Source organism: Engraulis encrasicolus, chromosome 9 (genome assembly GCF_034702125.1).
Source record: "Engraulis encrasicolus isolate BLACKSEA-1 chromosome 9, IST_EnEncr_1.0, whole genome shotgun sequence".
Taxonomy (NCBI): Eukaryota; Metazoa; Chordata; class Actinopteri; order Clupeiformes; family Engraulidae; genus Engraulis; species Engraulis encrasicolus.
This window is the reverse complement of record NC_085865.1, coordinates 52,545,243-52,572,435: the sequence shown is the minus strand read 5'-3', so window position 1 is coordinate 52,572,435 and position 27,193 is coordinate 52,545,243. Positions and strand designations below refer to the sequence as shown.

Sequence of the window (27,193 nt, the reverse complement as noted above, 5' to 3'; positions counted from 1 at the left end):
CAGGATTCAAACAGTGGTCTCACATAAACCACATCACGGCGGATGCTCAATGAAACACACACACACAGGATTCAAAACATGGTGTCATATAGACCGCTGAGCACCACGGCGAACAAACTGGTGTGATAACTTTAGTGATAAGCACCGGATTCTCGTGCAAATGTAGGCCTACATCTACTTGTACGAGGCTACGACATTTAAACAGAGATTACTACACAAGCTTCGATATGGTCACCAAATATTTTGGGACTGTCATTTATGTTATGCCTACACTTTGGAATTAGATCAGAGTCTTGTAGTTACACGGGTATATTTGATTTACCTCAACGGTACCCTGTACTCAACTTTACAAACAGTTACAGGGCACATGAGAATCCTGTTCAGATCACAAAAGCTACCACCACACCAGACAGAATCACGGCGGATTCACTCTATCCCCACGGGTCTCACAAACACAGGCTTCACACAGATAGGAAACACTGATCTTACCTTTAACTTGTACATCAGGTCCATGCGCCGCTCTTTTCCTTCACTTTGGAGTTGCGCATGCTAACGTTACTTTAGCCGGTGCTGTTCATCCAAAGCCACATCTATTCGAGACGCACCAAACGTCCAAAGCAATTTGGCATTGAATATGAATATGAGTAGCCGCGAGGATTTGTGTTTCGTGAGGCTCCTTTAGTCCTTAGTAAATTAAGTCGTAAAATCCCATGCGAATGGTCTTCCACACATTCTCGCCGGTTGCAAACAAGACAGGGGAAACAAAAAAATAGTTTCTGTTGTACCACTCACTTTGAAATGATCGGGTAGTTATAATCTTCTGATCGGTCATCTGCAGTAGCAAACCCTTCAGCTCTGTCGGTCCTCCATTCTTTATCACATATTTTCCCCTTGGAAATCCAACTTTGAGAATGCTCTTAGTGTCGTTATGAAATCCACTTGTAGCAGTCAAAGAGAACAAGCTAGCCAACAACACCGACTGACAGTATTGTGAACTTCAGATTCGCTATGACGTAACTGGCCAGCAATACTCTCAACTCCAGAAGGAGTCTGCGGCCAGGCTACTGCTGGCCTCACCGCTGTATCTTTCAGTGGGCGTTATGCCAAAGCGTTCAGAGTAAAGAAATGATAATCACACGTAGAAAATAGTAAAAAAATTATCAGGAAATGAGGGCACACCATACATACTTCTATTAAGTGTATAAAAACGTTTAATACAATATTACCAGGTTGCATTCACAGAACGAGCAAAATGGCGCATGCGCTGAAGCTTGTTAACGAGGTATTGCGCAATCCGGGGGTGAGGCAAATTCAGAGTTGCCCCAAATTCGGCGTATTCGGAGGAATTTGACATGAAATGGGCAAATATTACGATTTTGGCCACAAAAATGATTGAGAACGAGTGAAACAGTTTAAACACTACTCAAATGGTAGTTATGGTGCAGATGCTAGACAACAATAGCTGTTATTGTAACTATTATTCACATTTACTGCATCTCATCATAATCATCTGGAGCTGGTGAGGCCGTGCCTCCCCTGCCGTATTGGAGTGCACGTGCCTGCTCTTTTGCACCATCTATCCCCACTTCTCTCTCACTCCCCTCATCTTGTGTCGTTTTGGGAGCTGGCTTGCTGGAGTGGTGTGACCCTGTGTGGAGCTCCTGGGATCCAGTCATCTGTTCCTGGCCAGGGGATTTAACCAGCCGGAGGCCTGACCTCCTTTGAAGCCCAACGGCTGTTTCTCTCTTTCACTCCCTCCTCTCTCTCTTTCTAGATCTCCTCCTCTGTCTCTCTGGTTCTCTCTCTTTCTTTCTCTGTCACTCTCTGCTTTTCTCACACTCCCTGCTCCCTCTCTTCCCCCCCCCTCTCTCTCTTTCTCTCTCTCTGTCTGTCTGCCTGGGGACCTTGTTATAGCCGAGGGGAGACATCCAATATCACTGCACCCCCCACTTGGCAGCATTGGAATGCAAAACACCACCTAACAAGCCTCTCAGTATTCTCTTAATACTGCACCTTTGTTTCACCTCATCTTTTGTTAAATTGAGTTTCAATTTGAGCTATAGGCTCGTTTTGGAACCCTATGAAAACATACTGAGATATGCAAAAGGTTGTACTGTGTTAACATTAAACATTACACATTCATGAACAACAAAAGATGATGGGAAAGAATTTGCCTTCTAACTTTTTAGTCCTGGAGTGAAATTAAGCCCAAAACTGAAACTTGAATCATGTCGTCATCATGTGCCATGGTGTAGGCTCATATGTCTCTCTAGGCACGTACTGTAGAGTAGAGCAGCCTGATCTCACATAAGTCAGTGAAATGAACACATACCCTTGGGACATGAAATCGGTGGCAGTTTCACAGATTTTTCCAAAATTCTATGTTGAGGTCTCAGAAGTGTTTTCAAAGAATGTTAGTAGTATACACTGTGTGTGCACAGACCAAAATACTCCCTAACCCTAACCTGTCAGTAAGAAATGTTTTTTGAGTAGACATTGCGAAAGCACTTCCGTGACCCCATCACTGAATTAGCAGTTCGTAAACTGCTACAGATTTTGTGTTACAGTGGTTCATGTTCATTTCACATAATTCTGTGAGGTACTGGACTCGCCTTGGGATGACCTGTGCTGAGCAGGGAAAGCTTTGCCAAAACTCTGTCCCATAACTCTCTCTGATGCTCATCTGTATTCACACTTCCGCGTGCGTACATAAAACGGACTGCGTGCGCGAGTGTGTGTGTGCACGCGCGCGCGTGCGTGCGTGCGTGCGTGCGTGTCATTGCTGGAATGAACCTTGCCTCAGATCCTCAGTTTTCTTTCAGTTCTCCTGCTTAAGACATAAGAGGCACAATGGAGGTGTGTGTGTGTGTATGTGTGGATCTGTGCCCACGTTTGTGCCATTACCTCTCCGGGTTCGTGCGTGCTTCCCTCAGTCCACGATCTATTGTATAACAGGCTTTTGGGGGAAGCCGTGGCCTAATGGATAGGGAGGTGGACAAGATCAGAGGGTTGCAGGTTCAAATCCCACCGTTACCTCTCCCTACACCTCCATCCGTAGCTGAAGTGCCCTTGAGCAAGACACCTAACCGCACATTGCTCCAAGGACTGCGACCAATACCCTGTAAATAACTGTATGAATATGCAATACAATACAACATGTATTTAGGTAGCGCAGTATCACAACAATGAATTTGTCTCAAAGCGCTTTCCATATCCACAAACACATAGACCTATAGATTTCCACATTCACACACCAGGTCTGGTGTGATAACGGTAAATATATTCCTAAAAACATTACTCTGTAAGCCACGGTAACATGGCATAATCTCATAACATCATGAGCTAGCCTACTAGCACAGGAAGACAAGCAAATCATTTAATTCTTCATATAATATTTTCACATACAAATGCAGAAAATGTAATATATGTAGACTTGACATGTCATTGCAAGCTAAAACTGTCAAGTCAGGTCAAGTCTCAAGTCATTCCTAATATTGCCAAGTCAAGCCTCAAATGAAGTAATTTGTGACTTAAGTCTGACTCAAGTCCAAGTCACAAGTCCACATCTCTGACGTCAGCTAAGCATAATGTAGTGTAATGTAATTTTGGTGACAGTTGTAGCCAGCTGCCTTTCCCCTGCCCTTGCTGGTTACACATACGTATGCGGACATATTTTTAAAAAAAAAATTTATCCATTCACGTGTAAACACAAAGGGGGGGAACTCTGTTGTGACAGGTGTGTTTTGGCCCCCTACATGGGATGTTTTTAAAAGTAGTTTTCAAATGAGCCTTCTAAATGTCCGTTTACGAATAAACAAGAGGCCAAAAACAATTTGTTTTCAAAAATATCCATATGTGTTTAAACAGCTTCTTAATTAGAATGGAAGAAGAGAGAGCAAGAGAGAGAGGTAGGCGAGAAAGAAGCAGGCACAGTAAGAGATGGACTGTGAGACTGTGAGAATGAGACAAAGAAATGGAAAACAGAAAAAGTGGAGAGAAGGAGGGATTTAGGTATGCGTGTGTGCTTGTGTGTTTGTGTTTGTGTTTGTGTGTGCGTGCGTATGTACGCGCCTGCGTGTGTGCACGTGTGTGTGTGCATGTGTGAGACACAGGGATTCAGAAAGCGCCAGGGCCCTGACAGCTGTGACTGCCACTCACCTTCTCCAGCCGAGCAGAACAAGACTGCCTGCCACACACACACACACACACACACACACACACACACACACACACACACACACACACACACACACACACACACACACACACACACACACACACACACACACACACACACACACACAAGCACACACACATACCTAAATCCCTCCTTCTCTCCACTTTTTCTGTTCCTCTCATACCCAACTCTGCCTTTCCACTAACTGACGTGTAATTTGAGTTAATTCTGGATTAAACATCTTGAATTCTTATTATGCTCAACTGATTCAGACCTGGTTGAATCTGAGTGTAATTTCAATTGAATTCTGAATAAATTCATTCCGCTTAATTCCGCTTTGAAAACATCCTGTTAACACGTCACAGTTCTGCATTCAACGAAAGCACAATGTAAACGATGCAGTTATTTAATTCTGAATTATTCATTTGGAATTTAAAAAAACATGTAAACGTGGCCATACTGAACTTGAGGAATTGACACCTCAGTTGGTGTTGATGTGGTAAAGCGTCTTCATGTAGGCATTGTTGCATATTTTTTGTTTGTATGTAATGTAATGTACGGAGGACGGAAAAGACCAGATAATATCTTTTTATGGGTTGTCAAGAACTGTAACCAATAACCTGCAATATCTGTAACTCGCTTTGGATAAAAGTGTCAGCAAAGTGTAATATAATACTGTATAATGTTTTTCTCCTCAGAACTCTCTGACTCGTAGCGCTCCTGTGACGAGTGATGCACAGGGCCGCAGCGGCGCTCGATTTCACACGTCCTACGACAAGAGGTACGTCATCAAGACTATCAGCAGCGAGGACGTGGCCGAGATGCACAACATACTCAAGAAGTACCACCAGGTACGCACCCCACCACAGCTACTACTACACTGGCTACAGGCTACACACAGTATCATCACCAGATATGCACACAAAGTATCACCAAAGTATCCTCACAAAGTATCACCTGGTACTCACCCTGTCATAGGATCATTTAATGTGAAATTAGACACTTTGGGGCCCATCCGACACAGATTTTATTACAAGTTAGTGGAGAATACACAATTGCAATAATTACTGAGAAATTATTCTTACTGCTTCATTGAATTGACTGTAAAAATAATTATTCTGGCGAGACTTGTTCTCTGCCATCCCACAAATGATGCTAACATTTTCTCCCAAGATATTTAGTTTATTATTCATATGAAAAAAAAAGTTGAAAAAAGGAAATTCAGCAGAAAATCATGCATGGAACATGATTTCTAACCTTTGTCTTTCCAAGCACGTGAACTCAACTCAATAAGTCAAGCGCAATGCTAGACAACACACACACACACACACACACACACACACACACACACACACACACACACACACACACACACACACACACACACACACACACACACACACACACACACACACACACACACACACACACACACACACACACACACACACACACACACACACACACACACACACACTAAAGCTCACCCCGTGCCTTGAGAAATCCCCTGAGCCCTGGACCTGATTTACGGTTCAGTGCTGTGCTCTATGCTCGGAGTCCAGAGCTGCAGCTGATTAAAACATCTGTTTAAAAATGAAACCCAAGACATGATCCAGCTGGCTAGCTAGCTCTCCATCCCCCCACTCCTTTCTCATCCACTTCACCAGGGAGAAGGAGGGCATGAGGAGGAGGAGGAGGAGGGGGAGAAGGGAGAGGAGAAGGTGGATTGAGGAGGAGAAGGAGGAAGATGACTGATTGGGGAAGAAGGACAAGGAGATGGAGCATGTGGAACAGGAAGAGGGGGAGGTGGAGGAGTAGAAGGAGTTAAATGAAGAGAGGGAGCAGGAGGAGTAGTGGTGTATGTACAGATTTGGGGGGGGGGGGGGGCCATGCCATTGCCTCCTGGACTGTATAGCTGTATTGCTGCCTCCCACAGGGAAACACACACAGAGACACACAGTCATTGTGGTTTTGGTTACTGTCAACCAGCAACAGCTATCTGGTGGTCCAAGTAATGAGTCAAGTGTACATTATGCATTTCCACCACTTAAGTGTTTGGACTCCAGGAGGCGATGACTGAATAGGTCTGCACTCTGTATTGTGCTCCAAATGTATTGCAGCAACCCTAAGTAGACTTTTGGCTGTGCCACTCACTCCACAAGTTATAAGCCAAGTCAACCACTGGAGTGTTTTGGAAACATTATTTTAAGTTCAAGATTCAAGAGTTTACTGTCATTGCAAAAGAGGCAACGAAATTGTGGAGTATAACACTCAGTTGTAGTGGATTCCCAAGTAAAATGCATCAGAGATAATTGTCACACCAGTGCTTGATTGATTATTGGTGGGCAAACCAAGAGACTCAGAAAGGGATAATATACCAGAACTGTAAATGCAGTCCATTTATAGGGCCGGATTAAAATGGTACGTTCTAAAATGTTGTTCTAGGTCCCTCCAGAATGCAAATTAAGCGGAAAAAATTGCGTAGACGGCAGCATAAAACGAAGCCAGGAATGAATATTACTAAAACTGAAAAATCATTTTGCCACAATTCTGCAACTATTGATGTATTCCCCCACTTTAGCCAATTGGATTCAACCTGGCAGGTGGTGGCCCCTAGGCTATAGCCATATCTAGAGTGGGCTTTAATCCGGCCCTGTCCATTTACCATGTGCCTTTGCAGTTCATCGTGGAGTGTCACGGTGGCACGCTGCTGCCTCAGTTCCTAGGCATGTACCGGCTGACGGTGGACGGGGACGAGACCTACATGATTGTCACACGCAACGTCTTCAGCCACCGGCTGTCCGTCTACAAGAAGTACGACCTGAAGGTGAGACAGGGAACCTTCTGGAAGTTTGTAAAGCTTGTGTTTTTCCACACACCTCAGCTGGCAGTTTCGTAGGAGATGACCCATGGGGCACTAAGCAGACCGTAACCTGTAGACCTTGTGAATTTCTTAAAATAAAATTAAGCATATTTAAACATACGTATGTATTCTAAATTATTATTACTCTGTATGAATTTTCCATTAACTGGCTCACAGGCAATTTGAAAAAACTCCCTCACACTGACCATTTTGCTGTGTTCTATATGTTTTGGTCTTAGACCTTGTCTAGACCGTATTAAAGAACACAGCAAAGTGGTCGGTGTGCAGAAGTTTTTTTTTTTTTAATTGTCTGGGTTGATTGTACAGCAAATGAAAATCACATGCGTATCTACGTAAAACAGTCTGGATGCTGGATTAAGAGGTAGAAACTGAAGTTAAACAAATAAATTCTCAACTTCTTTGTAAGTCACTTTTCGGGAGCCTTGGTGTCACAGACTTTATTCCTTCTAAAATATTACCCTTTACCCAGGCCTTTTTAAGTTGTAAGCAACTGGACTTCCTCTTTTGGATCTTGACAGTTTCAAGCTTTGAAAAGATGATTGGTTGCTTATAATTGAACTTTTTTGAGTCAAGGAACCGTCTGGAAAGGGGTGCCCCCGATTTTCTTCTGTTCAGCATTTAACTGCCAGTCCATTAACACCCGATAACTGACGAAACATGTAATGGACGCCAATGTCACTCCTTTTTTAAACGCTGTCTTCTGTCTTCTGTTTCACAGGGTTCCACAGTTGCCAGGGAGGCCAGTGACAAGGAGAAGGTAACTGTAATTCTAACCCATGCCTAAACCCTTGTCGAGTTCTCTCTCTCTCTCTCTCTCTCTCTCTCTCTCTCTCTCTCTCTCTCTCTCTCTCTCTCTCTCTCTCTCTCTCTCTCTCTCTCTCTCTCTCTCTCTCTCTCTCTCTCTCTCTCTCTCTCTCTCTGTGTGTGTGTGAAAATGCTTTTTAGTACACTGAATATGTGGTCTAACTGGTCACTGCTGGTCTAAATGGGATATGTGGAGAGCTTAAGGGAGGCCAAGACAGAAATGGTAGTACTAGATTGATTACGGCTTTGATCAGAGTCGCCAGGACATTTTTCTTTACACTCTCACATTAACTCTTGGGGAAATAGCTTCCTGATCATTTTTCACATCATTCGTTCCACTATTCAGTACCTTTTCAACAGCTTTTCTGTCTTAGTTTATGTTATTCGATTAATCTTATTTGTTAGCTTGCAAAATCACTTACCGTAAGCCTCCTCCTACTGTAGTGTGACACCATTTTCCCTCATTATCATAGTCCTAACCTATCCCATGTACCTATTTCCATGTGTTTGGTTGACTAATGTGTTAAGAGGTTGTGAAGAGGTCACATTCTCATTTTATTTTGGGAATGATCAGACATAGAAATCAATCATTTCAGAGCACATTTTTGCACCAGAAAAGTCTTTGTGCCTTCAAGGACAAAACAGATTTAGTGTCACTGCAAGCTGGAACATTAAGCTGGTGTGCTATTAAATTGTACTGTTTCCTCTGAATGTCATGATGGCATTTGGTCTCAGGTGAGCAGAAGCCTGTGTGGAATGGATACGTAGGTATACAGTGCTCCACCACAACTGTGGTTAATCCACACCTTTCCACCACCTCATAACCGCTAGCTGTTGCATGTGGTAGCTTAAACAAATACCAAGGAACCCGTAGGAGGTGTGCATGTTAATGATACTGCAGGTGAACTGACTGTGCAGTCGTCAGTGTGCAGGGGGTTTTCAACATTTTTGAACCAAGGCATTTTTTTCCTGTGAAAAAAGGTGCACCCCCAATTGAAGATGTTGACCGAAAATGAAATTCTTTTGCCTATGTTAACAATTCAGCCATTTTCCATGACACGCCTAACTCATGCCACATTAATGTTCTACCGGTTGAAAAACACAGAATTCGAGCATGTTTATTAAAGCCACTCCATCCTCTGCCATTTCTTATGGAGAACATCTTTATCTCTTTCTCTTATCCTCCTGAAGATGCAGACTACCATTCAAATGTACGTGTAGTTTAATCGCACAATGTTTGAGACTTCGCGTCCCAGGTTCGGGACTTTGAGGTTGACTCACTAGATGTTGGAAGTTTGGTTTTCACCTCACTGCTTGGTTGACTGTCTTCATTCCTGTCTTCACTCGCATCTTCACTACCAATGACTCGTTTAAGCATCAGTTACTTGTTAAGGTCATTATAGTAACTTGGAAAGCATTCAATATTGCTGCCTTTAAATGGCAAGTATTCAAGTAGAAGAAGTAGTAGTAGGAAGTGCTTTATTGTTAGTATTTAAATACAGATGTTCAATTGAGCACAGTTATCATCAGTATCATTACACTGTCATAAAATCAAGTACATTATACACATGTAATACACAGGCCTGCATACGTTATTAAATGACATAATTTTTACTCATTTACTTTCTCAGACATTGTGGGCTGGTGCCTGGGTACTGTTCCTATTCTTATCATTTCTGTCACAATCAGTGATGAGGGCTCAAAGGATGCTCAGAGACATTGCTATTTTTAAATCGTTTAAAATGCTCAAAGTAGCTGCTCAACAGTTCCTTGGTAGTGTGGCAAAAAAAACTTGACATTAAAACCAGGCGTTCCTGATTGTGAGTACTGCTGTAGACTGTCGATTGTGTTATCACAGTACTTTCAGTGCACAGCGTAACAGTGAAACTACCATTTCTTTCAGTTTCCATAGGTTAGCTTCCCATTCCTCTTTCAAGTTGACAAGCTATGGCGTGGGACTGCTTTTAGGCTGTTCTACATGCCTATTAATGTATTCATCATTTATTTTAAAATGTGCTTAAAATAATTGGATGGTAGATACAGGCAGTAATGATTAGCACACAGTCTTGCAGATGTATGCTCATAACGCAAATGACTCATAAACAAGAAAAAACAACATACTGTATGTGTAGAGATGTGGATGAAGCTGTTCTGCTAAACCAGCTGTTTCAGCCCATGTTCATTTGTCCACGCATAATGAGCTGGAATTTGCTGATTTCCATCGAAAATGTTTTGCCCCCCATCATTAAGCTCATTAAATCATTACAGATCTGTCATGAAATTACGACAGCTCACCGTTTCTGGAAACCATTTTTTTTTATTACTGTTTTTAAGTGCATTTAATAAACACCTGTATTTATTGTTGTAATATGTACGTACAGACATATAAATATGCCCACATAAATGCACACAAAACCCAAATCCATGTCACTGGAAGACCAAATGTGGTTAAGAGTGGTTAAGTTTTTTTCTGTTGGCAGCGAAAGCCATACTACATAAAACAACCACAAACAACCATTGTGTGTATCGCACAGACTTATGGTGTCTTCCTGAATCCTGACCCAATCTAAACTAGTGGGACATGGGATTTCTCCTATCTCCCAATACAAAAAAGCCCTGGAATGTCGGTCAAAGTGGGATCTCCTTCTAGCGAACCTACTCAACGTACTCCCACATCAACTGAAGTCGGAGGATAATGGCGCTGCGCTTGGAGCCACTATATAAACTTTATCTCTCTTCATGTGCGTTTATTTTAGGCATAGCTATTTTAACCCAAAATCTTCATGTTATTGCGCTAAATTGGGTCAACATGAATGTAACATATAATAGAAAATTATCATTTGGTCTCATTTGGCTCATATCAAAACACCTCTCCAAAAGTAAGTGAAATTGCCGTGGCTGCTATAGTTTAACTGCCTGGAATGCTTTTAGGTGGGAGTTGGAATAAGTTAGGTAGGAGAAATCCCATGTCCATGTCATTTCACTGGTCTGGAACGCGACATAAGTATTCTACCCTCCGCCTAGCTAGTGTGCCTACAGCTCAGTCTCAGGAGCGGTATTTTGGACAGCAGCAAGGGCTTGTGCGTGTGCGTGCGTTTGTGTGCGTGTGTGTACACAGTGGAACAGTGAACTGGATGGCCCCAGCGGACTTATATTTAGCTTTTCAGTACGTCTGTGACATAAATGGTAAAGGTTCCAAAAGGTTGAGCTGAGAGAATGGACTGGGGTCATGTAGGGCTAACACTAGTAGTAGCGGTGGTGGTAGTAGTGATGTTGGTTTTTCCGTTTTGAAGTAAGCACAACCCACGTATTGTACCAGCAGTAGTTATTGGAATACAAAAGGACACTGCATTTGCGTAACTGTTTCACATTGTACTTCTGTTATTGTTTGCCGAGGCAAAAGAGGAAAAATTGATAATCACATGAATGGCACTTCCTCCTCCTGCTCCATGACTTTCTTTAATGATCACAGCCTGCACATAAAACAAAGTAATAATAATAAAAAAGATTGTATTTCAAGCATTGCATTTCAAAGGAATAATAATTAACTCGGTAATAAAGTGCTTACTCATGGATGATGCTGAAACAATCTAGATGAAAAATAATTATTAAAAAAACAAAAAAACAAGCCCTCAACAGATTCTTTTACTCTCTTAATCACTTTACGATTTAGAATGAAGGCATTTCAGATCACAACAGAAACCATAGACAGTCATGCGGCATACATCAACTCATTTTCTGACATTTTTATAACTCAGTTCCTCTCTAATAAAGCAGGCACATAATAAAAACCATGTACAATCATCTACCACCCCAATATAAGCCATGTGTTATTCCATCTCAAACACGATTTACATGTATTGTCAATAATAATAATAATTATAATAATAACAATAACAATAGTAATTCTAGTAATAATAATAATACATAGATTTTATACAGATATTTTAATGACACTCAAAGACGCGTATAATGGTTGTGAGGGAACTTGAGTCACATGTTGTCATTGTTTAAAACTGTTGTAAGGGAACTTCTCACTGAGTCTATCCACCTGTTGCTGCTGCTGCTGCCACCGCTGCTGTATGAAAGAGGTCAGATCCCTCACTCCGGTGAGATCAGTGTTGTGACCTCAGTGCTTGTGACCAAGACTTGACAATGGGGCAGCCGTGCACTTTGCATCTGCAAGTGTTCCTCCTTGGTTGTGAGTTGCTTTGTATAAAGCGTCTGCCAAATATAATGTAATATAATGTAATGTAATGTAAAAAAAAGTCAATGCCAAGCCCCGATTGTGACCACTCAGAGGAAGGGCCACTTGCGTCACCTGTTTCTGTCCAATGCAGCATGTCATATGCATAATGTAAGCCTTGCAGTAACGTCTCATACACATGTAAAAAACGTATTGTCAATGCCAGAGCGCTCTGTGTGAGCGCCTCAATGAAAACCCCTCTCATTGACCTTGACCACACCTGCCACAACTGCTTTGCTTGGAAACCTCAGTTGATCCCTCTCTCTATGGTCCGTGAGCTCGGGGACCCAGGCAGAGGTGTTGTGAGGTGAATAGGCCACAATAGTAATCCCCTTCTTTCTCCTGACACACATGAGTGGGCCTAATCCTCCCCTCGGCATTTCCCAGTCGGCAAGGGCACAGTAACACCGCACCCCCTCACAACATCCATCACCCAACCTGCCACCCCACATGGAAACTCACAGTTTGCCCCATCCCCAAAACAGCACCAGGGTTGAGGACAGTGTCAAACGCTCCTTTGGTTTCTATATTTTACTGTCTATCCCTCTGTCTATCCTCTTTCTCTCTCTATCCCGATCTCCTGCTCTCTTTTTTTAGTCTTGCTCCCTCTCTATTTGACTCACTCTCTCTCTCTCTCTCTCTCTCTCTCTCTCTCTCTCTCTCTCTCTCTCTTGCGCTCTCGCTCTCTCTCACACACACACACAAAGGCAAACTCACTCACTTTGTTGGCATTGAGGTCTTCTCTGTGCACTCTACATTTCATCACATTTACTCAATTACACACAGTACGTACACATACAACTTTAAATGTGTTAACTTAATACACTACTACATTCAAATGTACTTTACATTTGAATGTAGTAGTGTACTAGAATGTAGTGTATTAGAATGTAGTATATTAGAATGCTTTCTGTCAATAGCATTGTTTTTATGGTGTAGTTGAGTCTTTGAAGCAAAGTGTGAACAGGGCCGGCGGTGGGCCCATCTGCAAAAAGAGGCCAATCTGTATTCTTGTTAGAGGTGTAATTCTTATGTATGGGTATTTCATGCTAATTGCAAGATGACTCATATACACACTCACTCACAATTGCTGTGTTCCATTACCCGTACTTACCGCCCTTTCCGCACTGTGTTTGGGTACGCAGGGTGTTCCATTTCTAATCGCGACGGTAAAGTGTACTGTAAATTACCCGGATAACGCCCCCAAAACGGCCATTTTTCGAAGTGTGGTGTTACTGTACACTTTTCGCACTCAACGGCCGCCATGTTTGTGACGTAGTTGAGTGCCAGATCTGTCAAAAGGTTGAATCTCCGTGATAACAGCATAGTTTTGATTCCAAAGACAATCGCCATGTGTATTAGAGGCAGGGGTAACTTTAAAAAGTGTTAGCATAAGGAACAGTGCCTTCCGTGTTGAATTGCATATTGGCGGTTGGTAAACTCGGATGTCACGCGACCAACCGTCATTTCCGTTAAGTGTATCAGACAGAACGGGAATCGGAATGTACTCGCCTCGTGAATTGCGGAGGGTGGAAAGGGTACTTCACTGCACTCAAACAAGGTACACAGTACAGAGGGTGAATAATGGAACACAGCAAATGTCCTTCATCTTGAACTCACCGGGGGCGGAGCACTTGAAGGGGGTGTCGCCTGGGGCTCGACTGCTTGTAGGATCGCCACTAGTTGTGTCTAGAAACTCTATGTGCCACTATGTCCGTCCGTCCATCATTTGGACACCAGTTTGCTTTTAGGAGAGTTTGCACACAGTGTACTGTAGGTACATTACATTACACTTAGCTGACACTTTTATCCAAAGCAGCTTACAGTTATTTGCAGGGTATTGGTTACAGTCCCTGGAGCAATGTGGTTAGGTGCCTTACTCAAGGACACTTCCAGCCGTGGATGGAGGTGTAGGGAGAGGCTAAGGGTGGGATTCGAACCTGCAACCCTCTGACCTTAAGACCTCCTCCTTAACCATTAGGCCACGGCTGCCCCTAATGTGCACCTTGTGGGTTTTTTTTGACAATGCACTTCATATGTGCTTTATTTCCCCTTCTGGGCTCAGTGCGCCTCTATGTTGGTCCATCCATCCATCAGAAATTGGTGCAGTTTTTCTTTAAGGAGAGTTTGCCCATAACATTCCGTAGGTATGCGTACCTTGTGTTTCTTTTTTGCAATGCTCTTCACATGTGCTTTATTTCCCCCTGTGTGAGAGGCCGCTCCACATTGGGATCTGTCAGAAGTGTTGACATTACTGCCGCGTCTATTTTTGTCTACTTTCCTACCCGTTTTAGACCACACCAGCTGTCTGACTGTCTGACTGTGCTGTCTGTTGTGCAGTGTCAAAGTCAGGGAGACGTCTGCCTCTCCAGAGGGATGAAATAGCACCTCTGTAACATTCCTCTCCTCTCTCCTCTTTCCTATCCCTTCCTCTCCTCTCCTCTCCTCTCCTCTCTCTCCCTCTCCTCCTTCATCTCTTATCCCTCTCCTCTCTCTTATCTTCTCTCCCTCCTCCTTACCTCACCTCTCTCCTCTCCTCCATTCTCCTCTGCTTTTCCTTTCTCCTCTCCTTCCCTTCTCTCCATTCCTCTCTGGTCTTTCCCCTCCTCTCGTCTGCTGTCTCCTTTCCTCTCCTCCCCCTCTATCTTATTATCTTCCTCTCCTCCCTCATCTTCTTTCCCCGTCTCGTCTCGTCTCCGCTTCTCAGTTTTATCCTTTCCTGTTTTCTCTTCACTCCTGTCTTCTGATAGGCCAGAATGACAAAAACACTATTAATAGCGCTTGAAGGGGTGTTTTATGTCTTGCTGTAAACACCTACTGTGTGTGTGTGTGTGTGTGTGTGTGTGTGTGTGTGTGTGTGTGCGTGTGCGTGTGCGTGTGCGTGTGCGTGTGCGTGTGCGTGTGCGTGTGCGTGTGCGTGTGCGTGTGCGTGTGCGTGCGTGCGTGCGTGCGTGCGTGCGTGCCAGTCAGTCAGTGTGAGCTAGTGTATTTATTTTTAGTGTGACAATAGGGCCCAGTCTCACCCCTGAGCTTACTCGGCTGATCCCTGTGAACAGTCTTGTCTCGTCTCGGCTCGTCTTGGCTCGTCTGCCTCCTGATCTTCTTAGGCAATTCTCACACACACACACATTTGTACACTCCTCTTGCACTCCTCGACCCAGTCAAGAATATTATGCATTGTTGTATGTTAAATGTTATTGTAAAAAAGAGGTAGCACTGCTGGTTCTACTTTTTTGTATGCATCACAATCTACTGTAGATATTTGATTAAGAATACTGTACCTACGGTAACTAAACAAGTCGATATGCAAGTGTAGTGTAGTGTAATGTGTGGTGTAGTGCTGCGTAGTGTAGTGTGTGGCATTCTGTAGTGTAGTGTAGTTGCTTTCTTCCTGGGCTCTGATGTTTCAAATAGCGGCTCACCTCAGATGTGAGCTCACCTCAGTAATTCTGGATGACAAAGTGATTATCTGCATGGCCTGCTGAGAGACTGGCGGGGCCGATGAGGTGAGATGAGAGAGATGGAGAGAGAGAGAGAGAGGTGAAGATGGAGCAAGGAAGAGAGAGATAGTGGGAAAAAAAGATTTACATGGAGAGAGAGAGAAAGCAGGAAGAGAGAGGGGGGGTGAAGGTACAGAGAGAGAGAGGGAGTGAGGTCTCGAGCACTTTCGATGACCTAGATCCAGCATTGATTTCTCATTTCCTCTGTGTCTCTGGCGTACTTTGGACGGCAGAAACGGGAGTCTGCCTTCGGTGGATAGATCGAAGCAGTGCAGTTTAATTAGCTGTTGATTTCTTAGTCTCCCTCTCGGCTGAAGAAAGTTCGTGTTGGCTCGCTATCTCCCTAAAACAGCTACTGTTTCTGTTTATTCTCTGCCTGCCTCCTTCATCTTTGGTGCGAGGCAAACAACCCGAATCAGACAAGCTTTTGATGGATGAATGCAAAGAAAAAATAAGAAGAAACATTTTCTGCCATCATCTTTTGGATAAATGCTTCCTTCAGTAATAGTCCTTCAGTCTGCAGGTAACCTTACCCAAGGTTTCCACTATGTAGGCCTTACTAATCTGGCAAGTCAGACTTTAGCAGGGAATGTATACTCTAGGCTCACACAAAGCTGTGTAACCAATGGTTTACGCTCAAACTGTGTCGCCACCATGCTAATCCCATTGCATTGACTGGACACAAAACTAGACAGACACAAAACTATTGACATCAACATTTTGATGATGAGGGCCAATTTAGAAAGGCAGAAAACAAGGGGGGTGGGGAAGAGATTGCTTTTAAGTTTTCAAATGTTAATGTTTATGAATGTGAAACAGTACCACATTGTGGGACAAATGTGGGCCATCTGAAGAAAATAGAGCAGGTTTACTTCATAAAAAGTGTCAAGGCTTATGCCTTTGAGAACCATTGCTGTAGAGGAAACTCCATCAGTGTTAATAGGCATAAACCCTCCTGTCCAGTTTAGGGTGATGTACCTGATTGAGCCGACTAAGCTATAAGCGTTAAGTCGAGCCTCGGTTTAGTTGCTGTGCCTGAGTTTACCGTTTTGTAATCAGCCATGATTGTACCACTGATACCACCTGTACCACTTTACAGGGCTGGGTTAAGGCCCTGGCTGGGTTATCCTCAACTCTGGATGACTCACTTTGTGTGTCTGCATGTGGTGTGGGTGTGCCTTTATGCCTATGTGGTAGTTATTTCTGGTGACAACTGCATATTTGTGTGTGTGCTTGTGTGTGTGTGTGCGTGCGCGTGTGTGTGCGTACTCGTATCTGTCTGCAACTAGTTGGGCGTGTTGCATAACCCGCCGTCTCTGTGCAACAGGTGTCATCCCCACTATCATTACATCCTCGATTTGTCCACCGCATTTAGCACTTCCTTCCTGCCCCGCTAGTTTGCATCCTCCCTGCGCTGCACCTCATGCTGTGACCTCCCCCATATAACAGGAGCAGCACAGGCTCGTTTAACACAGTGCATTAGCACTCCCGGTGGTTACCGGCGGTACTGCAAGTAGAAGAGTGCTCAGCTTTGGGGGGATTTTCATTCAAGTTCATTCAGTTCATTCCATTATCCTAACTGCAGTCCTCCCTTGTGCTTGTGGCCTTGTGATGTCGCAACATGTCATAGACAACAGAAGTTTAATTCCATATCTCGCAAAAGTGCAATTCACAGGTCATTTCCTCATGTGTAATTGGGATGTTGAATGGGGAATTGGCCCTCAAAAGTTGTTGTGGCAAGACTGACAGCGTGGAAACGTTATTGTTTTTAACAGGGAGGCAGGGCATCAGCAAAGCGCGAGGCCACAAACAAAGGGCGAGGATGGGAGTTACTATAATGGAAAGATACAGTGGTGTTTAGTGACTAACGTAGCGAAGGTCACACAAAGCAAGAGGTAACTCTCCTAATAGAGGGGTCTTATGGGTTCAGTGTTGTAGCAATACTAAGTCAAAGGGCTTGTCTTCAAGTAGAATTACCTCTTGCTCTGACTTCAACTCTCCATGCTCTGCTCTGCTGCTCTACTCTGCCGATGGCCCTGCCATAATTACAGGGTTCGCCTGTGTCGCCTATCAAAGCTCGAGGCCACCACAGACACTGCACTTCCTATATTTGTCCTCGCCAGACTTTTGTTCCCATTCCCTCTCACTTCCCCCAAATAGCTTTTGTTGTTTTTTTGCAACAGTCTTTTTCTCTGACATCATGTGATCATCTGTTACATCTTAGCTTTGTTTTGTTTTTTGTCTTTATGAAATGGACAGAAATGTCTATTATAATACAATAATACAAGTGTGAAATAGGTTGGTTAGATTTCACTCTTCTGTCCAGTTAAACCGATTGGATGGGTAATCAAACCTTTGTTTTTTTGTCTCTATATTCAGGCTAAGGAGCTGCCCACGTACAAAGACAATGACTTCATCAATGACCGACAAAAGATCTACATCGATGGGGACAACAAGAAGATGTTTCTCGACAAACTTAGGAAAGATGTTGAGGTGAATTTGTGGGGTTTTATCTTTATCTGTGTGCGTGTGTGTGCATGTGTGCGTGCGCGTATGCATGTTAGTGTGTGCGTGCGTGCGTGCGTGCGTGCGTGCGTGCGTGTGTGTGTGTGTGTTTCTGCTGTTTTTGACATTGTACAGTCAGACCATGTGTGAAACTACACACATTTTGTTCAACTACATTTTTTGTGGCTCGTGGTTTTGGCAAGTTTTCAAAATCTTAAATGTTGTAATTGTTCTGCAAATGATGGCAGTTAGGAGTAGAATAGAAGTCCACCATGAGCATTCTGAATTCTGAATTCCCCAACACAAAACAGCCACAGCCAATATGTTTGTCTAGATTTTGTCCAATTTTCAACTTGGAGCAGGCTTCCGCTTTACTCTTAAAGGCCATCTTCCGATAAAACACAGTTTTACTCACTCCTTTTGAAAATCGGACGGTCACCCCAAGTTAACTCGCATGCTAGGCTCTCATAGCGGTGCGTCACCTCGGCTGGCTGTATTTCCCGGTGTTTCCCAATTAACATAAACAATGCAGAGAAACGAGCGAATCACGAAAGCCTTTCTGTGTTGCGTCACATTGAAAGAGGGCGTTGCCAACAAAGGTTTATGTCGATCCATTTTTCTAAAAACATGTCAAGTAATTTTTTTCTGCTTGTTTTCAAAACCAGCAACGCCTGGTGGCCCAAAACCTAGCTTAGGTTAGCTATCAGCTGGTTGCTACTCTCAGGTACACACACAGCACAAAGCCTCATACATACAGCCGTCCCACTCTGGTTGGTCCATGCCTGCAGCTCGCCTAGGGGTTGCTGTCGAAAGACCACAGCCCTGAATGGAGACTGCACCTCTGTTGGCGGCCCTATAGTGCAGTACCACCCGGGGAAGTGGCGACTCTAACTTTAGATGATCTCTCCGCAGAGCAGGAGGAGGGAGCCAATCAGAGACCGTTTTAGACGACAAACCTGGAAGACCCTCTCGTTTCTCCACAAGCCACCTTGCTAGCTTGCAAAAACAGCTTGAAACAAAGCATCCAGAAAGTTTTTTACAGGACCAACGCGTAGCACATTCAATAACAATGGGGAACACAGCAATATTAATGAAATTACGTTGAGAGGACATCTTTGATGAATTGAAAAAGGAGTGAAAGCCCACCTGGGAAACTCCAACTCCTATTTTCATGGTGACACAGTACTCCACAGCACACAAGTGGACACTGCACACAACAAAATTACATTTATGTCTCATCCGTGCAAGGGGGCAGCCCCCAGTGGCGCCGCAAGGGAGCAGTGCGGCGGGACGGTACCATGCTTAGGGTACCTGAGGTATGGAGGAGGATGGGGGAGAACTGGTTAATTACTCCCCCCACCAACCTGACGGGTCTGGAGTTGAACCGGAAACTTTTGGACTACAAGTCTGGCGCCTTAACCGCTTACTCACAACTGCCTATATGAGGGTGTGAGGGATTTTTTCAAGAAAGAGAAAGCACTTTGCATAGCGTTGTTAATTGCAAGGTGCGCCTTCTTTCTTTGAGTCTAGACTTGGTTACAACACAGTAATATTGCCAGCAATAATTAGAAGCTGGAACATATCAGAGAAAGCATCATGTCCTCAGCAAAAAAAAAAAAGATCACGACTCGTTTATATTAAATCATAGCCTGGGAATTTCCATGTGGACACTTGTATTACTCACTTGGTTACCACCACACATGCTTGACACCATCTGAAGAAATTTTGTTTATCATGATCTCATCAGAGCCAAACAGACTAAGAATACGGCTGATAATGCGTGTGTACGTGTATGTGCACAGGAATGTGTGTGCACCTGTATATCTGTGTGTTTATTCATCTGTAGGTGTGTGTGTGTGTGTGTGTGTGTGTGTGTGTGTGTGTGTGTGTGCGCGTGCGTGCGTTTGTGTGTGTGTACGTGGGTGCACTGTAGTTCATGGCGCAGCTGAAGCTGATGGATTACAGTCTGCTGGTGGGCATCCATGACGTGGAGCGGGCGGAGCTGGAGGAGGAGGAGATTGAGGAGGGGGATGGGGAGGAGGAGGCGGGGGACAGCGACGGGGCCGTGGGTACCCCCCCGGACAGCCCCAGCAACACCCTGGACAGCTACGGTAAACCCTTCGCGCCCGGAGAGTTCAACCCCAACATTGATGTCTACGCCATCAAGAGCCACGACGGTGAGTGGGGGGAAGTTCACAAGACATAAACAGTCACAGACACAAGCACATAGAAATTAGCAATTAGACTCTCTCTAGCTCCCTCTCTTAAACACACACACACACACACACACACACACACACACACACACACACACACACACACACACACACACACACACACACACACACACACACACACACACACACACACACAGTGCAGTTTCATTGTCTTACCAGGAAGTAAAGCTGTAGTCATAGTGCTCTGCTTTTCAATCGGCTGTAACTAAATTCATAACTATACATAAACTACATGCAAACCACCACTTGAGCATGTGGGGCATACAGTACACATATTTTACAATGCATTGTTTCATGTAAAGGTAGAGTGTGTAATGTAAGTCTGTAATTTTCCAAATTGCAGACATGGAAAACAAGATCCACCTATTCATGCCTGAAAAGCGTCAATTTCCAAATTACAATGAATACTTAGAAATGTATGGTGGTAAATATTAAGTATTAATATTCAATAAGCTGGTGGTAAGTATTAATATTAAATAAGCTCTTCTGCTCTCTCCACCAGCGTCCCCGAGGAAAGAGGTGTACTTCATGGCCATCATTGACATCCTGACTCATTATGACGCCAAGAAGAAAGCAGCCCACGCTGCCAAGACAGTTAAACATGGAGTAAGTATCTGCCATGATGACTGACTGGTTTTGGCATAATTTTTGCTTTAGTGAATGGCAGTCACTTGGGGGTGCATTCCATTATCCAAACTCCCGTCCTTGACTTGTGCTTGTGGTTTCGCATTTCGTCCCGCCTACCAGGAGAAAACAATAAAGTTTCCCCACTGTCAGCCTAGGCGCAACAACGTTTAGGGGACTTCATTCAACATCCCGATTCCAAATGAGAAAATTACCTTTGAATTGCGCTTTTGCCAGATATCGAATTTAACTTCTATTGTCAATGATGTCTAGTAACGTCATCACAAGGCCAAAAGCACAATGGAGGACGGGAGTTTGGATAATGAATGTACTCAGGTTGGCTCTGGGACCAGTGGTGGTTCACAAAACACCTCAAGTGGTCCCAGTCAATCAGTCAAATGTATTTATAATATAGCACAATTTCACAACTATACAGCTGACTCAAAGTGCTTTCAAATGCACACACACATTCTCACATTCAAACACCAGCTCTGGCGGCTGCCAAGAAGGCACCAATTGCCCAGGGTTCGTGTGAGAAAGTAAGTCTCTGTGTCTTCCAAGGCAAGACAGAACAGTATTACAGCATTATTATTAACAACAGCATTATTAAAATGCTAAACATAGCTTAAGTTGTTCTTTCCGTACAATATTCTGGAATTTACACAAAAAACTAAGCAATCTGCATCTGAATTTGCAGCACCTAACCCACCGAGTTGACATGTGACAGCTGACAGATATTTCTGTGATCAAAGTATTACATTTTACATTGAATAAAACAATGGGGTTGTTGTTGTACAAAGTGGGTTGCCTTAATCGGTCAGTATAATTGTTCATGGGCATTTAAAAAAAAGTACTTCAGAATGTATTTCCTCTCTAACAAAGTAGCTAGAGTTAAATTTAGAGTGTCTGTAATTTCTTCTATTTCTTGGTTTAATGGGCATCAATGCTGCACCGCATGGCTTCATCCAAGGAGCTGTGTTTTCATCTTGGCAAGGGCATTCTGTAATTTAGTGTGCACTGCTGCTCGCCTAAATTAAGTTTCTGAGCTCTCGTTATTTAGCTGTTTGTAACATTGAGACTAGTCCAAGGACATACCATGGCCCATTTACACATGCATGGGTTTCTATATTGAACCGATTTAAATATAACCGTTTTAAAAATAAACGTGGGGTCTTTTCTGATGGGCTGAAATGTGCCTGTGTTAAGTGTGGTATGCATGTTGTAATGTGTGAAGATTTGGTGCGTGCGTGTGTGTTCATGCCAACATGCTTGTGTGTATGCATGTGTACCGTCTCATATTGAAATATATTGAAACCCCATACTTATTCACATTAATTATATTGCCATCTCGGTGAAGAATCGTCTGCAGAGCATTTGTTTTTTTTATCCTGGAGATATCTGACCTCTGACTGAGCATATTGTCTCTCTGAAATGTTCTGTACAACAGACTGTCTTGTATTACATGAGGGTTCTGATGCAGTTAAGGAATCCCATCATGTATGAACAGGGTTGTTTTGTGCACATTAATGTTGATGTGAAGGACTTTATTAGTTCTACCTGTGCCATCAGAACCTCTATTGGAACTCCTATTGTGCAATTAGAACATCTGTTGGAACCCTCATGTTGGGAAAGTTCATTTTCTACTGGAACTAGTTCAAAGTTCAGTTCACCCATTTAAAAATGTACTAGTTTGTTCATAGTTCACAATTCATAGTTAATAGTGCGTTCATAGAATTAACTTTTTTTTTTTTTTAAAGTTTTTTGCAAGAGGTTGTTGCTTACTGTATTGTTCAATATCATTGGCAAACACCAGAGACAGCAATTATTTTTATGGGAACAGTGAAAATGTATGTTAGTGGTCAGCTTATGATATCGTGGCTCTTTGCAATGTATTTGCCTGGGTTTTCACTCGAACACTAAGGAAATATTGCACCCAATTAAACAAAGGCGCATGTAGTTCGTTCAGAGGCACTAGAACGAACTTGTTCATAGTTCATCTGTAGTTCAACTATAGTTCATTGAACTAGTTCAGGTACAATACTGTTCTGTGCTATTAGACGCTCTTTTAGAAGCCTGCCTGACTGCTATTAGAATCTAGAACTGTCACTGCTCTATTAGAACCTCTTTTAGAAGCCTGACAATGCTATTAGAATCTCTGTTGGAACCCTCTGACCACCCTGCTGTTCTCTCTCCCACAGGCAGGGGCTGAGATCTCCACGGTGAATCCGGAGCAGTACTCCAAGAGGTTCTACGACTTCATCACCACCATCCTGCCCTAGTGGTGGTGGGGCGCCCGGCATGCAGCCTGCCCCCCATCCCAAGGGGTGACGTGGAAGGGGCCGCGGGGGTATTTGGGAAGGGGGTATTGGTGGGTGGTTGTGTTTGTGTGTGTGTCGGTTGTGGAGAAATGAATAGCACACAAGAGGGAGGGAAGGGATGTGGCAGCCCCCCATCCTGCCTCCCTTCCTCCCCCCCTCCCCTCCCCTCTTGCCTGCCTCTGCCCCCTCCTATTCCCCCTCTCCTGCCTCTGCCCCCACTCCCACCCATATGCTCTGCGGCTCAGCTACATGGAGCTCCACTTTGCAGCTAACAACCACCATTCGTTTACATTTTACTTTCTTGTTTTTTTATTTTTTGTTGTTTTCCTTTTTTTGTCAGTCATTGACAATTTTTTTGGGACCATGAACAGGACAAAGGAGAGACAGTTTTGAGTGGGCAGGGGAAAGCAAACAGTGGCTTTTTATGGCTTGGTAATGCATGTCTGTGACTGCGTCGTTTTAATGTGTCTTCTTTTTCTTGTTGTTTGTTCTTGTCCTTGTTCTTGTTGTTGCGGCTGTTGATTTGCCTGCCTTGTTTTGAAGGTTCAGGGAAGGGAGATGGACAGCACATTTCATACAAAAATGCAAAATAAATAAATATACGTGTTATATATATATACACATGAAATACATGAAATAAAATGGCAGCATCCACTCTGGAGTGGAAAGGCAATGCTCGGCTGTCCTTAGCAGGAAGCACCAACACCCTGTGTGCATAGACGGGGTGCAAGCCAAAGCCCTTCCTCTTCTCCTTTCCAGTGGCTTTCAGCCTCATGACGCCATTGAAGTTTATTCAATATATTACAAAAAACAACAATTCAAAAGGTCATCATCTAATTTGCAATTGAGATATTGAATGGGGGAAAGCCCGTCAGAAATCATTCTGCGCTGACTGACAGCAGGAAAGCGTTATTGTTTTCTCAACGAGGCAGGGAAACACCTGAGGCAAGGGGGCGGAAGGACCCGGTAAGGACGGAAGGAAGTAGCTTGACTTGCACCCCTGACTCATAAGCCACACCCGACTCCACCACCCTACGCCCACCTCCAGCATGGCCAGACTTTGTTCTGTGGTTCCTCTGCTGTGCGATGCCCAAAGACTCCCTAGTCTTCCACTGTAAGCACCCCCTTCTCTCCTGCATCGACTCTGCTAACCAGTGACACAGTCCAGCATCCCACCCACCCACACAGCCAGTCCTGTGGCAGTCCACTCCAGGCATCCTTGTAAGGTGCTTTGGAAATCCAGGCATCCCTACCCCAACCCAACCCAACCCAATTCAACGATGTCAGCAAGGCCGTCTGAGACACCCTGCATCTAGTCCTCCTCCTGCTCCAAGCCCCCCGCTCCTCCTTCTCCAATCCCCCTCCCCGATCCTCCTCCTCCAAGCCCTGCGCTCCTCTTCCTCCAAGCCCCCCAGTCCTCCTGCTTCCCTCCAATGACCTTGTGTACCCTGGAGCAGAGTGCCACATCCACCATAAGACTCACCCACCACATTGCCCTGCACCGACAGCCTTGTCCACTTTTAAAGGTCCAGACTTATTTGAAGGAAATTATAAAGGTCTGCAACACAATTGCTCCCAATCTAAGTTTAATGGAGGTTTGTGCCATTACTCTTTGGGGGCATAGAACTGTGTTGCGGACCTTTATCATTGCCTCCCAGTTATCTTCTGTTTGGTCCAGCACTTGTGTTACTGATGGGCACGCATTCTCTGACTTTTTGGACCAGACTTGCTGGGACCTTACCAACCCCAAGGAGAGAGACTTTGGGATTTGGGTTTAAGGTTTGGGACTTGGGTGGGGCGGGGCAAAAAAAAAAAAAAACAGGCCTTCAATGGACAATGTCTTATTTGAATTGCGTGGATTTGTTAGTTTTTTGGGGGCAGGGGGGTTGGGGGGGGGTGGGGGGGGGCATATTAAGGGAAGACAGGATAGAGTTGGTTTGGGCTTTGGGAGTGGGAGGGGGGCGGTGTATTGAAGGGAAGTGATGGAGTGGGAGGAAGCATATATAATCACTGCACAATATCCATCCTTGAATCTGTTACGTGAGAGATTGACCTACACCAGTCGTCTGCACCTTAAAACAAACAAAAAATGTTGCACTTTTATTGCCCCCATTCCTTTATTTTTTTAAATGTATAAAATAAAAGAAATGGTCGGCTGTTCATTGTTACCTGTTGCAACAATGCCGCTATGGAGGGGAGACCACCATTGGTCGTTTCGCAAAACAGGAGATGAAATGTGTGTAAGTGAAATCATAACCATACTTTACCTCTGTCATGTTGTAATGTACACACAACATAGTGTGACCTGTCAGTGTTTTAAGGTGGGGTTGAGGAGGAGGGGGGGGGGGGGGGTGGCTCTGTCCTGTGTGCGTGTTTTTTTTTATTTGCCAATTGATTATTCTTATTTCTGTGCATTTGTGTTTTAAGCTTTTTTGTATTATTTTTTCATTGAATGTTTCTTCTTGTAAATCTATTGTCATGTTGTCCCTTGAATGTCTCGAATTGGCAGTTTTCCACAAAAAATGACAAGAAAATTTTAATACTTTGTATATTTTGCACATGACGAAGAGAACCAAATGATATTCATTTTTTATCCCGTACACTTGGCTTCATAACTTACAAGGGAATTTAGCTCATGTGCGGTGCGATAGGTAGAGAAAGAGAGAGTGTGAGAGAGGACCAGGTAATGTGCATTTAAAACAACTCCTCACGTCTTGTCCATGTGGAAAGCTTCCAGTATTGGGTTAGTTAGGATAGAGTTACAGATTATATGCACATATATTTTTTCATTGCTTTTTATTCAAAAACAAAAAATGCTATTGTGACTATTTAAAAAAAGAAAGAAAAAGAAAAGAAAGTGTTGCAGTGTTGAGTTAAAGTGGTCTCATAAATGAAGATTGTTTCTGAAAATGTACAATGCTTAAGAACTGTAAAAGTGCATGTTGCATATGGCTTATATTTTCTGCATTATATGTGGTTTGGTTTTACATTGTAATACTGTTTGTCCTCCCCATAATATAATATTTTTTTGAAAAGGTCCAAAACTGCTTTATACTGTTTTCAGTGTACACTGTGCAAAAGTGTGCCTTGTACTCAGAATTATTTAATTTTGTATTTTGTAATATTTTTTTTCTTTCTAATGTCAAATATTATTTTCTAATATGAAGTTGGCATGAATAGTATCCAGTTTTCTTTGACCTCTTTCTGTGGATGTATTTGATGTGTGACATTGTGGCGAATAATATTTTCATGACCCCTCCGGCTCCATAATTATTATTATTATTATATTGTGTATTACGCACACTGTGACGTATGACTGTGACTGCCGTCTTCTTCCATGGGTAGGCTATCACTGTCTATGTGATTATGTGCTGCCAGGACCGAAAACGATTTGATTTGGTGTGTACCTTCAGTCTTTTACTTGGACAGTCTTTTACAGCCCCCATATATATACATATATATATATATAAAATTGTGGTTTAAAGGGACCACTCAACCTGTCCTTAGGTTACTAGCCTACTTATTTTCGGGTCTTGTAAGACAGGTCTAGTCTATATTTTAAACGCCTTAATTCGTGTTTATTCTCACCTCCATTAGCCAAGGAGCAGTTCAATAGGACACAACATTGAAACCCTATTTCTCTTCCATTTATTTTTTTTATGTAGCCCAGCTGCACTTTGGCAAACCGACTGAAATGTATTTCAGTGTCCTGCTGATTCTCAAAGGCTGTTGCCTGTTGTGAAATATCAGGATATTACGCTTTCTGTACGGTGAAAAAAACACAAGCTTACAACTGGCACTTTTGCATAGCCTGAATGTGAAATCCGGAGGAAAATAATAACGTGACAACATCGAATTCTCCTTCAAGTCTAATTCCGTTTAAATGCTGTCGGAAAGG

General features: G+C 43.5%; 1 protein-coding gene across 1 annotated transcript in view; it reads left to right on the top strand.

Annotated features, from left to right (window-relative positions):
• The window catches only part of pip4k2aa (phosphatidylinositol-5-phosphate 4-kinase, type II, alpha a), a 53,270-nt gene extending 28,126 nt beyond the window's left edge, over positions 1 to 25,144 (top strand). The window contains exons 4-10 of the mRNA XM_063207365.1: positions 4,876 to 5,028; positions 6,858 to 7,004; positions 7,780 to 7,818; positions 17,991 to 18,104; positions 20,050 to 20,293; positions 20,856 to 20,959; positions 23,176 to 25,144. Coding sequence (XP_063063435.1) covers positions 4,876 to 5,028; positions 6,858 to 7,004; positions 7,780 to 7,818; positions 17,991 to 18,104; positions 20,050 to 20,293; positions 20,856 to 20,959; positions 23,176 to 23,256 — 882 coding nt within the window. The 3' untranslated portion in view covers positions 23,257 to 25,144. The remainder of the gene's footprint in view (positions 1 to 4,875; positions 5,029 to 6,857; positions 7,005 to 7,779; positions 7,819 to 17,990; positions 18,105 to 20,049; positions 20,294 to 20,855; positions 20,960 to 23,175) is intronic.
• Positions 25,145 to 27,193: the final 2,049 nt, after the last annotated feature.